Source organism: Corella eumyota, chromosome 1 (assembly GCF_963082875.1).
Source record: "Corella eumyota chromosome 1, kaCorEumy4.1, whole genome shotgun sequence".
Lineage (NCBI taxonomy): Eukaryota > Metazoa > Chordata > Ascidiacea > Phlebobranchia > Corellidae > Corella > Corella eumyota.
In genome coordinates, this window is record NC_137490.1 from 11,492,784 (window position 1) to 11,506,026 (window position 13,243).

At 33.8% G+C, this 13,243-nt stretch overlaps 1 protein-coding gene across 2 annotated transcripts; it reads left to right on the forward strand.

Moving 5' to 3' along the window:
- Window positions 1-38: 38 nt before the first annotated feature.
- On the forward strand, window positions 39-13,001 carry LOC145763750 (sestrin-3-like). Of its 2 annotated transcripts, none has more exons than XM_082575262.1 (10): window positions 39-711; window positions 5,958-6,023; window positions 7,530-7,559; window positions 8,007-8,177; window positions 8,450-8,632; window positions 8,954-9,220; window positions 10,827-10,962; window positions 11,071-11,302; window positions 11,453-11,533; window positions 11,753-13,001. In XM_082575262.1, the coding sequence occupies exons 1-10, from the start codon at window positions 88-90 to the stop codon at window positions 11,988-11,990; spliced, it is 2,028 nt and encodes a 675-aa protein (XP_082431388.1). In that variant the 5' UTR covers window positions 39-87; the 3' UTR covers window positions 11,991-13,001. The 2 variants fall into 2 exon arrangements, with proteins under 2 accessions (XP_082431388.1, XP_082431387.1); XM_082575261.1 differs by lacking the exon at window positions 39-711 and adding an exon at window positions 3,794-5,264.
- Window positions 13,002-13,243: the final 242 nt, after the last annotated feature.

The window sequence follows — 13,243 nt, forward strand, 5'->3', positions numbered from 1 at the left end:
CCCTAACAAATATGGTCTTGTTTACGACTTAATATTCAATTTAATTTTATTTATTTAGAGAGTATTGAATGGTGATTATTAATAAAAATGGAAGCTAATGTCACTTCATTGACACTTGCTCTGGAACAACATGAAAGAAATGGAAATGGTGGAATTGCATTACCACATGCTCCTGTAAGCTCACCCTTGCCACTTGGTAGCGATGCATTTTCCATGTTTAACGGCTCACCAAAAAGTCCAGTCAATTGGCAAAATGAAGCAAGGCGCCTAAGTAATCTATCTCTTGCATCTGACAAAGAGGTTTTTGATCTGGATCGAACTGTTCCCGAAAAACTTACCTATGAAACTGCACAAAAACTGTTCATCCAAATATCAAGCAGAGATGAAGATCAGAGACTTGCTATTTTAAAGGAATTGGCGCACATAATAATATACTGGGTTAACAATAACGGTTCGAATTCAAGGCAAGCAATATTAAATGAGCCACCTAGTGAACCTTTTCGAAGTCGTAATGGTTCTGCCTCAAGTTATGACAAACGCTTCTATTCTGAGAACAATGTTGCACCTGCCTATAAAGCTTCAAATAATCACTGTTCCGAAGAGCCCAATCAAATTGTTAGACAAGCACTTGCATCTCTGCTAAGATTAAAGGTGCGTTGCCCCTTCTCTGATGTGAGAATCTCGTGCAAAGAAATCCTGATAAATTTGAAGGTAAATATTTAACTTGAATAAAAAAATTAAGTATATATATATATTTTGTACTTTAAAATTTACATTTATATAGCAGATTTCAAATTTAATTTTTTACCCAGAAAAACAAAATCTTTTAATTTTAAATTGCAATGTTTAGTTAACCATATCATTTGTGTATATATATTTAAAAAATGAATTACAAAATGATTTTGTATGTCAGTATCTTTTCTGTTAAAATTTGATATAAATAATTTATTTACATTTGTATATTGTAAATGCTGGTAAAAACCGCCTTGGAAAATTGCTAGTGTATTTATTGTAGATAGTAGTTTCTAATATGGGATATTTTAATTATTTATCTGTTTATATGCTAAGTTCGGCAGTGATTAGGTTTGTTATTCGCAAACACTTATAATAATTAGTTTTTGTCAGGATTATAGTTTAAACTATGTGTTATAAATATGGTTTAGTTTTTTAATTAGACGCTTAAGTAACTTGCATTTAAAAAGGTTTTGTGCTTTTAATACGATCGCAGTTGCACGTGGTTAAGCTAGCAGAAGATTTTTGCTTACGCCTATGTTTCGTTTGATGCATGTGTGGCACTTTTAATATGTTCTAAAAATATGAAGTTAAGCTTGAATAGTAGGTGGTCTTCAAATGCACACGTCATAGATCAAATGTCCTTTGAAGAGCTCGTATACATAAACTACAAATTGCTAGTTGCCTGTATATTTCGTGTTATGTTGAATAGGCAGTTTATTGGCACGAGTGATTTTCAAATTAGTTTCTTTCTTATAATAACGGCATTTACGACTTATTATGAAACAAATTTGTTTAGAACCAGCAGTTTGCAGGTTTTAGAGATTGGCTGGTAAATCGAGCGCTTTTCGTCGTGGTTACAGCTAAACCATATGATCGTTAATTTTGCGTGTTTAGCTCAGTAAGGGGTTGATCTATATGCACGTTTACATCCCGTTTGTCAGTACTGGCAAGTATAATTTGCTGATCCACGACTGTGTCGGTATAGGCCAGGTAAACATGTCTCTCTCGAATTTGTTTTTCCAGAGATGATAGCCTTTTTCTTTTGTTTAAAATTTGATTGAGAGCTGGGCCTGTTAGCCCAAGGCCCAGCGTTTGTTGGTATTTGAAATTGGATTTCTTTATTTTCTCTTTGCGGTCTGGTAAATCTTCAAAATTTATTTTTAAAAAGCAAGCAATTTGTTAAAATGTAGGTCACTTGAATGTAAGGGAGTACATGCTTGCTTGCTTGCTGTTTTTGTTTAAGAAAATCGTAATAAAGACGCCACATAACCTAAATTTTGCAAAAAAAATGTGCAAAAATTTCGGCAAAAATATTTAAAATATGTAACGAAATGAATCATCTGTATTTTATGATTTACACTGCACCGATTTATCATGCTAACGTTACTCAATGCGGCTCGTTCAATATCACCGGCAAATAATTTTAATATATTGTGCATTTCTGCATCCGCATTTATTGTACTTGAACTAGTTGTGTGTTGATATTATAGCGAAGCTTTGTAAACTAAATGCGAACTTAAAAACAATCAAAATTTTTTTTTTTTTTTATGTCTTATGAATTTTTTTATTATTAAAGTATTATTTCTAGTTATATTATATTAACTATCACATGCTTATGTAAGACCATGTGGTTGCCTGTCGACAGTAAAAACGGGTGTTTTTTAACGAGTTGAGCTGTCATGATTGATGTATATTTCCGGTTGGCATTTTTTAAGTTAGCGATTAAAACGCGGACGGCTGTGTGAATACACAAGGAAATGAATGAAGATTGTTGCAGCCGATAACTGTACTTACTTTTTTGTTTGGCGTTGTTTTATTTCCTCTCGTTAATAAGCGATCAAAGACCTAAATTGCTCGAACCTGTTTTTTTAATTCGGAACCCCTCTGTGGCGAAAAATACACTAAAACAGCACGACAGCAATTTAGTTTGTCGCTGTCAGACCTAATAACTTTTTTTTAGCTTACTGTGCGATTTATAACGACGATTTAATTATTTGTTTGTGTAGAGACCGTTTCAGTTGGCCTAATTTTGAATCTATTATACGCTTCTTACAAATCCATTTTATCTCGCTTTAATCTACTTTATATTTTTAGATTTTTGTTAAGTATCTATGCCATTTTATGGTTAAAAAAAAATAATGCGTATAACTTAAATCACCAATTTGTTTTAATTTTTGTTTGAAATGTTATTTTGGTTGTTATTTAACTGTTAATTATCGGGCATTATCCAGCTCTATTTAAAAATAACAACTCGATACTTAAAAACCATTAATCACAAAAAAGCCGTTTATTAACTGATTTTAAAAATTGTTAATTTAGACATGATTATTTTTTTTACGTAACTACCATAGAATATTACCACATTTCCTGTATTGTCACTAAAAAAAATTTTTACTTACGCCGTTTTGGTAACATGCCCTTGTATGTGCTCAATTTGAGTTCGGTAAATTTCCAGTGACATTTTATTTTTAATATTCAAAATTATGTTGTAGCGGTGATTGTTTAGGGTTTAATGACGATCATACTGTTTTGTATCTATTGGCGTTAGCGTAAACAATTATAATAATACAGGCTGTGACGTCACAACAATTGTATAAAAATATATTAGGGTTTCGCTCCCTCGTTAAATTTTTCAATTTTTAATAGCACTGTCCACAGTTCGCAAATGATTATTCAAATACTGTCGCTCTATTGGCTAAGGCGAAGGTGTGTGTCTTAAACATATCCAATACGGTATTATAGATATTTATTACATCACATCCGGGCGTCGTGACGAGTTATATGACGTGGGTTATGAGTTCAATTGTGTGGGCTTTAACTTATAGGGAATTTGTGTTGATTTTGGTAACTAATTTTAGGTGTTAAATCGGTGTAAATGAAAATTAAAAATATTTGTGTATTTTCTATAGCTTAGGCATGTTAAAGCTGTGTCTTTAACTCCTGAAGTGATGTTAAAAATAGAAAAATAAAATCGCTGGCTCGAGTTTGGTGTTGCGAAATCTAAACAACAATTTTTTTATTGCGAAATATTGTTTTACGTAACAGGCCGTCCGATTTTTTTTGAAATGTTGGATAAGCAATGTTCGTAGGGATGATGAAATTAACTTATCTCTTGTGTGGTGTTAAAAGTCTATTTTCACGGTAAAAATAATTTATTTTCCATGGGTAAAACTTGTAATGCATTCGTAAACAACTTTGTAATAAAGTGTCTGATGCAACCTTACATTTCTCTGTTTCGCTTCGTTTCTATGCACGCTCGGTCGCCTGCTAATGTTTGTTTCTTTTATTCTCCCGAGCCGAAAAAAACGAGAAGCAACTAAAAAAAGGAAAAACGCAGCGCGAGAGATTCGATGCGCCAGTGTTATTGCGAAATGCGAATACTTTCATACAGAGAGAAAAGCCGCTCAGCTGATCGGATGGTCCAGCTAATATTTTCAGCTCAAATAACTTAGTAGCTTAATTGTCAAGTCATGCGAGATACAGCGAAATTATCTCAGTTAAATATTGTTAGGTTTTCAAGAGAAGACAGTTAATTATAGGCTGTAGTCTAAGAACGAAAACATACCTTCGAGAAAGCACTTTGTTTTAATTCTCACCGGCAGTTTAGTACAAGCCTGTACAAGGTGATTGTAATTATCATTATAAGTGTTTGTTCGTAGGAAAGTGATTTTGTTTCTATGTTAACTTACAGAGAAAAACTAGGTAAGCGGTATAAGGTTTTGATTAAAAAATGACGCAATAACAAAACGACCATGTTACGCAACCTGACGTACCACACGGAAAATCAATCCCCAATTTCGAATCTATTCATTCTCAATTCAAGTCAACCAAGTAGCCCTTCGGTGTGTTCAGATACAGGTCAGGTAGATCAAGACCTTACGATGCCTGTAGCAAGTAGGGTAATCCACCTGAATGACGCTTCAAGCGTGAACCAAATACGGTATAAGGAACAAACCAACGTGAATGAAGGCGTCGTGAGACTTTCCCCTACGAGCGAAGCCCTGTCAGCGAGGATTACGACTTCGCCACGTCGTCGTGTGACATTTGATGTCGCACACTCTAAATCTCCGACAATTAATCGGCGAAGACGACGTTCGACAAACAACAATGTCGTCAAAGTCACCGAGGGCTTTAAAGTGACCGAACCCAGCTTAAAACAAAGCGAAAGTCACAGCGCGCAGCAAAACAAACAATACGCCGTTTGCCCGCGATGTGGCGACCAGTACTGTGCTTCAATGTCCTTAAAACCGGCTAAAAGGCCCCAAACCGAATCAATATCTACCAATAATAAGCAGACGACGCCTTATGAACGTTTACCCAATCGAACTTATTTACCTCTGACCGAACAAAAAGGAACCCCGCCGTTAAGCAGTAGAAACAGTTTTGGTTCTCCACAAGGCAAGGAAAATCACGTGACGACTTGTCCCGCGTGTGGCTTATTATTTAAACCCAGCAATCATAGCAGCACCGGTGATAAAAACACATCGTCTGAAAGAAATTTTTCCAAAATTACACCCACTAATAACCAGGTTTGAAACAAAGAGCTTTGTATATAACTAAATTCGTATATTTGTCCCATAGTTGTTTATTGGCTCGGAGCGGATATCGCGCTGTAAAAATAAGTCGATTAATTTGTCCGCTGCTTATAGAGAGATGGATTAAACTTGTTATTTGAGTGAAATCGTTTTGCAATAAACCCCAGGCCTGGATTAGTTACTCAATAAACGTGATCTTTTTTTAAATTCTTAAAACCTCTATATCAGAAACATTTTAGCGTTGTAATGCGAAACATTTGTTTTTCGTGTTATGTGATGTTTTTGTTTATGGTTATACATAGACTTTGTTGTTATGACATTTTTTGTGTCACTGTATAGCCTATATATTTATACCCAGACTCTATTTAAAAGTTAAAGTGATTTACCACGCTCTAAAACAGTAGGTATTTTAACCTACCTGTTAGTATTGTTTAATTGTTACGCATTGTCATATGCGACATGCAAAATGGCGTGTCGAGGGCGTAGGAATTGTATTTTTATGCCAGATGACTGTTTTGATGACGTGCGCTGTGGCATGTTTCCTATTCGTGCAACGCCTCTTTACAGGAACCAATCACGTTGAACCTGTTTGCATTTCGCGTTAACATTTAAAACCGTGGCAAAAACTAACAGCGTGGTTTTTCTGATTTTTATGTTGAGTTTAATTTTTTTCTGTTTTTTTTTTAGGAAACCAACGTCGATGTTCCAATCTTAGTTCAAGAAAATGTTAGCAAGTTTATTCCGAACGACCAGGTAAATAATTAAATTTTTAATTTAGTTTTGCGGAAGTGTTTTCTCGTAAATAACATAACCGTTTTCGATGTTTATTAAAATTCTCCGGAAAGGTAGCACGACTACTTACACACCTCTTACCTAGTTACCTTAATTACTTGCTTGACAACATACCGCTTTGCGGTGTTGATTTACTGTGCGTTAATCCAAACATATTCTCCCGAGATAAAAATTTCACGATACAAGTACAACGTTCAAAGGTGCTGATTAATATCAAAATTATTTCGCTCGATGGCTGGAAACCTGCAATTTACACTCAGCTGTATTTTGTCCTGATCTCAAAACCGTGATTTAATTGCACGCGCGCGTATTTGCGGTAAATATTCGATGCCCGCGTAATCTAAGTTATGACGTCAATGCTGCTTACGGTGTTATTGCTTTTCGGGATGAAACTATCGAATTCCCAATTATCGATTTTATGTTGCTTGACGTTATATGCATCTTGGTGTATTCCTACTTCGATACGCCCTTTCTTTTACGCTATCGACTTAAAATGTCGCCACGAGGATTAAAGCAAAACCGATTTTAATTTTTCGCTAATATTTGAAAAAAAAATTCTAATAAACAAACGTCACGTGCCTTGCAAATGTAGAAATGAACTAGGGTTAAGCAATAAATGAACCTCATGGGCCCTAAAATGAACTCGGGTTTCGCATGTTATCTATTTATCATACATCATGTATCACATGTGTTAAACCAACTCTGTTCTATACCGGCTTCACAATAGACAATACCGCGTTACAAATGCCCTTTTAAACTTCCCGACATTTTGGTTTGTGTACTTTGGTATGTTAATAATAGAACGTTTATTTTAAGGCTTCCATACAACAGTGATATTAATTTTCAAAAACCTCATTAGCCGCCTATGAGGATTTTGCATTGGCGAAATAGAATTTGGGGCATTGTTTTATAAGCAAAGGTTTTGCTACTAGAGCGGTCTTTAACTTTAGTGAATTTTTATGAAAACGTCTTGGCTAACACATTCATCCGAATTAAACGCCACTCTAATATTTGTGTTTAAAAAAATATCGCGAACTAAAAACGCCCGATGGTTTACTTTCGACTGTATTGAGTGTTTGCTCAAACAAAAAACAACCGCGTCAGCAAAATAAATGTTGCTTCTATGTAAAAAGCAATTCAACCTTAAGCAAAAACAGTCTGTTGTCCCTAAAAAAGTCTTTATTTGAATCTCGTATGATATGTTATTGAATTTGCAAACGGGGTAACATTTAAGTGGTATTTATAAATTACATTACGTTTATTGAATATGTTTCTTAGGCCTGCGAGAAGGGCTTTGGTACCAGTGGAATTTTAATTACGAAATGAAATTTAAGACTGAACCGCGTAAACAAACCACATATACTTCTTCGCTTAAGTGATTGCTATAATTTTGTGGTTTCCAATATCATAACCAACCCGTACTTAACATATTTCAATTTTTTTAATTATTTTTTTATATATTTTTAGATTTTGCCCATCGATACAGATGACGAACAGGTAAATTTTTTAAAAAATTTTTGTGTTTTCTTTTTGGTTAACCTTAAGTAAGCGCATTTTAACGAGGGCATTAACACGTCACTTAGCCAAATTTAAGTTAGGGTATTTACGACCGCGCAGTTTTTGTTGAATTTATACCAGGTGCATTCCCAGGTGAAGTGGATTCGGTATTTTTTTCTACTGTTTGCTATCGGTAATGCACGGAAAAAAATATGAATCATATCTCACTCTGAACATTTATATTGTAATATGTGTGTACTCTAAAATTGGGGCGTGTCGAAGCCAATAGGATTTAGGGCTTACGGCTGTTAAATATATTTTAAAGAAAATTGTTAAAACTGAATTACTTTTTGTAAAGTTATTTTAAGGATACTATAAATTTGCATATATTTTTTTTAATATTGCGATTTTTCTTTAATTTAAAACTCTTTATTTTCATTATTTTAGACCTACAACCTCTATGTTGAAAGTTTTGTTCATAATTGTCGGTTAGAACATATGGTGATGGTCATGGGATTGCATCCTCAATACCTTGAACAGTTTCTACACACCAACCTCCATTTGCTGCAAGCTAAAGGCGTCCTTTCTTACCAATACCGAAGCTACATCGCTATAATGGTAAATGCAGTTTGCTAGAATAAATATTAAATAATGTCGCAATTTAAGAAATTGTCTTGTTATTGTAAAATATAAAACAAATAAAGGATTTTTTGTTGACTTTTTGGTGCAATATTTTATTGTCGTTTATTTGATCAAATACCCTTTGTTTTTTTTGATAAAAAATAAGTGTTGCAACATAATTGATCACCTAATTGTTGATTGTACTACTTGAGTTAATTTTTCTCGTGAAAGCAGCAAACAAAAAACGATAAAAATTTTGTTGTTTTCAGGCTGCCGCTCGCCATCGTTGCACCTACCTAGTTCATCTTATGGAGGCCCACTTTTTACTTCAGGGCGGCAATCGTGATTGGCTTAAAGGTTTAGATCACGTGCCAGCTAAGTTGCAGGCTCTTTCCAAGTTAAACAAGTTGTTAGCTCACAGACCGTGGTTGGTGACGTCAAAGCACATTAAGGTATATGAGAGTTTGTATAGCGGCACAGTGTGTCAATATTTAACACTTTTCGGGTTTTGTGGTCGACGTGATTCGATTTCGACACACCAAGCAACAGCATTTTATGATGATGTCAGCGTTTTTAACCTGTTTGGCTGGTTTTAGATTGTTGATCGTATTTTGTTTATTAGAAAATAAATTTAGGTTTTTCAAATTTAAGTTCGATATACAAAATTAAACTGATATGATATAAGATTAAAAAGAAAGTTTTTGGTTAGAGTTAATTTTTTGCTCAACCTAAAAATTTTTTTGGTTATTAATTTTAACTAAATATATTTTTAGGAATTAATAATGGATGGTGATCCGTCCAGCAGGTGGCAGCATCCCGAACTAGCTCAAGCTATTGTGCTCTTATGCCACTTTCACAGTGTTGCAATTTTCTGTCATGGTGCTGGTATAAATCTCGAGATCGATCACGAGAGGGCACACAGGTTCAGTCAGTCTCCGCTGCAGAGAAGGAGCAGTTCTCCCCCCTCTGGGGCGAATACCCCAAACAATTGTCAGTCGGGGCGCCACTCTCCGCTTTCTACGACCAACGAAAACCCCACGGTAAGCAAAACAATAAAAAAAATATTGTGTTTTAAAAAAAAAAACATTTTAAAACCTTTATTTTAATGTTAAAATTTTTTTTACTTAAAACCGTAAAATTTTACTAGTTAGTATTACACTTTACGGTGTAGATAAAACATTGCGTAAATTGTAAGTTTATTGCGTAACTATTAAGCTTGCGTAAGTAACGAATTCCTTATAATGTTTCGTAATCAAAACCTGCTTTTGTATGCCATGCCGTCCAGTTTTAAATCAATCGTAATTTATGGTTTAATTTTTATTTTTTCAAAAACAATAATAAAGTACTTACCCGGATTTTAATTACTTTTAAATTATTGATCGCTTTGAGACCACTCTTTTTCAAAGCTGTAATCCGTTATTTGTAAAAATGGGATTTCGCTAAGCAGATATAAGTATTTAACTATTGATTGGTCACTATACTGTAATTATACGGCGATAATTACCTGGTCATTACCTTTCTAGTAACATTAAACACTTAATAAACACAAAACTGTATTCGTAAATGCATGATTATTTTTAAAGGGCTGAAAAAAATTTTAAAAAGGCGTTTAATTTTTTTTTGGCTTAAAAATTGATTTTCAAAAACGTGCGTCACCATTTTTTCATCGTAAAGTAACGTTTTTATAAGGTAGGGATTATCGTATTTTAATCACAAAAAATGAATGTCCGAAATGTCAAAGGCCCTCGGGTCTCCCGTTTAGTTTGGATATAGGTCAACGACGACCAAAATAAATTGTTTTTACTGCTTGCTCGTAAATCACTGCTTGAAGTTTTTTTGACGCTGTGCAAGTCTTATTAGTTTTTGCAAAGTTTGATTATTATTGGTCGTTATGTTAACCATTTAAACAGCCTCGTCTTAAATTTTAAGACCTAACCACCTGTTTTGTTTCTTTAATTTTAGCGTCAAATGCCAGATTTTATTCATTTTAATTCTGGCTAGTAATTTGTGTATAGTTGTATGTAAAAACAGATGTTTAATTTTGCAGCTGCACAAATTAGTTTTAAAACTACTTTCTAAAGTAGATTATTTACTAATAAAATTATTTTAAATAGTGGATTTATTTTTTTTTGCTATCAGTGCTGCACCGCCAATAATTTTTATCAAGCCACCTGGGTCAAATCAAATTTAATAGATTTTTTCATAACTTCGGAGAACCAAAGCCCGATATAATAATAACAAACATTTTAACTCCCATTTTTCGCTCGCTTAAAAATGCGGTCGCTCGCTTCGTTCTAAAAAGGAGTCAGGCTTGAGTTCCGAATAATCTAGAATTTTTTTACGCAATATGAATAAATAACGCGGGTAAACAATACTTTGAAATTTTTCCACTACTAACTAGAGGTAATTATTGGCTAGAGGAAATTTTATTTGTGGTGTTTGCAAAACAATGGGGAACTTCGGTAAACAAAGCTTTTAAATATAGCAAGTTTACGTACCTTTATAAAGTTGGGGAAATTCCGATATGTTTTTTTTAAACCAAGGTTTGAACTAAAATTGGGGTTTAAATTTGCCCCCCTGTTACCATAAATAGTTACAGAATTTTATTTTTTTAACAAAATTTAAATTTTTAAATATTTTTTCCAGGAGCAAACGGGGGACATTGAGGTGCTGATGGAGAGGATGAAAAAGATCCAGGAGGAAGAAGAGGAAGAGGTTACGAGGGAAGAGATGAACAGAAGGTTCGAGAAAGAAAAAGAAGAGGCGACTCATCTGACTGGAGGTAATTAAGGGTAAAAAAATATAATAATGTTATAAGTATTTTAAATAAACTAATAATTAAATTGTTTTTAAATTTTTTAAATTTCATTTTTTTATTTTTGCTTAAAAGGTGTAGCAGGACGTATTGGTGGTGCTTCGCATTTTGCCCGTTACGTCACTGATCCCGACTTCAGTTACCAGGACTTCGCGAAGAGGGATGCTCCGGAGGATATTCCAACCTTCCGGGAGCAGGATTACTCTTGGGATGACTCTGCGTTGCTGATGATCAATAACTACAACAGCGACATTGCTGATTTGCTGGATAAAAAAATAAAGACTGCCTACTTTCTTACCTATAAAACGTAAGTTTATAATTTAATAAATGATTTTTGTTACTGTGTGAAGTTTACTGAGCTACTTTAATTATTAATAGTATTTACAAATATATATTTTTTTCAATCTTTATTTTTTTACCAATATTTTTTTTGTAAAACAACGTTTTAAAATTTTAGGTTAGCCACCAAAGCGAATGTCGACACTTCCTCGCTGAGAAGGGCAATTTGGAATTATGTCCACTGTATGTACGGAATAATGTAAGTTGACATTTCAATTTACCAATTTTTTATTACAGGAAATTTGCGTGATTTTGCTATTATCTTACAATTATTAATTTTGCCTCATTTTGGTACATATTGGTTCTAAAGTAACTTGCATGTATAATACGTTTTATTTACTAGTAGTTGGTTTTTTATATATTCAAATAGTTGAATATAAAAAGGTATTTTTTTTTCAACCCTATTTTATTTTATCAGGTATGACGATTACAATTACGGGGAGGTTAACCAATTGCTTGAGCGGCCACTCAAAGTGTTCATTAAAACTGTGACTTGTTTTCCCGAGCAAATGAAGCGCGGAGTGTACGACGGTTTTTGGAAGCAATTTCGTCATTCTGAAAAAGTTCACGTTAACATCATGCTCCTGGAAGCACGACTCCAAGTCGGACTTCTTTACGGAATGCGGGCTATCACTGAGTTCGTGTCCTCTTCGTAGTAACGGAGGAGCTGTTTTTCGTTTGGGAGCACACTGTGTCCCTGTCTCTTGCTTTTTGGCACATCATTCAAATTAAGCTGTTTGAGAAAATTGTCGAATTTTTTTTTGATTTTAGTTCGAAATAATTCCGTGTTTTTTTTCATGTTTTAATAATTGTTATTGGACTGATAAGCCCCTTTTCTTCCTTGTGTTCGTCCCTTTTTTATGTGAATTGTTTTTATAGTTCGAAGCTTATTTTGTTGCTGGTATGGCTTAAAGATGGGCTAATAATAAAACAGTTGTTTTTTCTCAAACTTTCTGACTGAAACTGGAAAGTTTTAATTTCGTTTTTAATTTAATCGTTTTTACCACAACTCAACTTTAGAAAATTTTTAAAAAAGTTTACGGTTAGTGCAATTGTTGAAAAATCTTATATTTTTGACAAAAATCATGTTTAAAGATAACCTATTTTTTTTAAGCCTCCTTTCTTGCTGTTTAAAATATACACCATCAAGCATTTTATATTTAACAAGGTTAGTTAAAGTTTCTGTCTTAACGCAGTTAATATCTTAGCTTATTTTTTTCTGTTAAAAACAATATCCCCAATATATAACGGTTTGAAGCGTTTAAATACCTTAAAAAATGTTGTAAAAATGCCGTCACACTATCGTTTTTTACTAAAGTTAAACATTTAAGCGTGCTTTTGTTTATTGTATTTGGCTGGATGTTGCGAAAAATTATGTCGTTGTTATTTTGCGGGCCTTTTATATGCTAGGATTGTGTAACACAGCTCTTAGTGGAATATGTAACTATCGTAGAGAATTTAGTTCGAGTAAATTTCTTAGGGTAATTTTTTACAGTATTTCCTTTCTTCCTATTTGAATCGTGTTGGTCAAAGCACTGATTGCTAGGTCTGTTTATCGAATTTTGACAAACCAATATTTTTGCGTGTTCGTTTTTTCTTATTTTCAATGTTGTTCGTGTAACAGTGTTATTATTCGCGTAGAAAAATAAAAGTTTCCTAAAACTTTATTCATGTTTTGGTGTAAAATCTAAGAACCTTAAAGGTCAGGTTTATGTAACATAATTTTTGCATAAGGTGATTAATTTTATATTTTTTTGGAAAGGAAATGAGTGTAACCAGTCCGCAAAAGTCTGGTTCAAGGGCGGAGAGTGTATTAATGGTGCGCCTTGAACCCTAAAACCTTACGGCTTGTGATTCGATGCCATGATCTGTACATCACGCCACTACTTACGCTGATATTCGCTCAGCG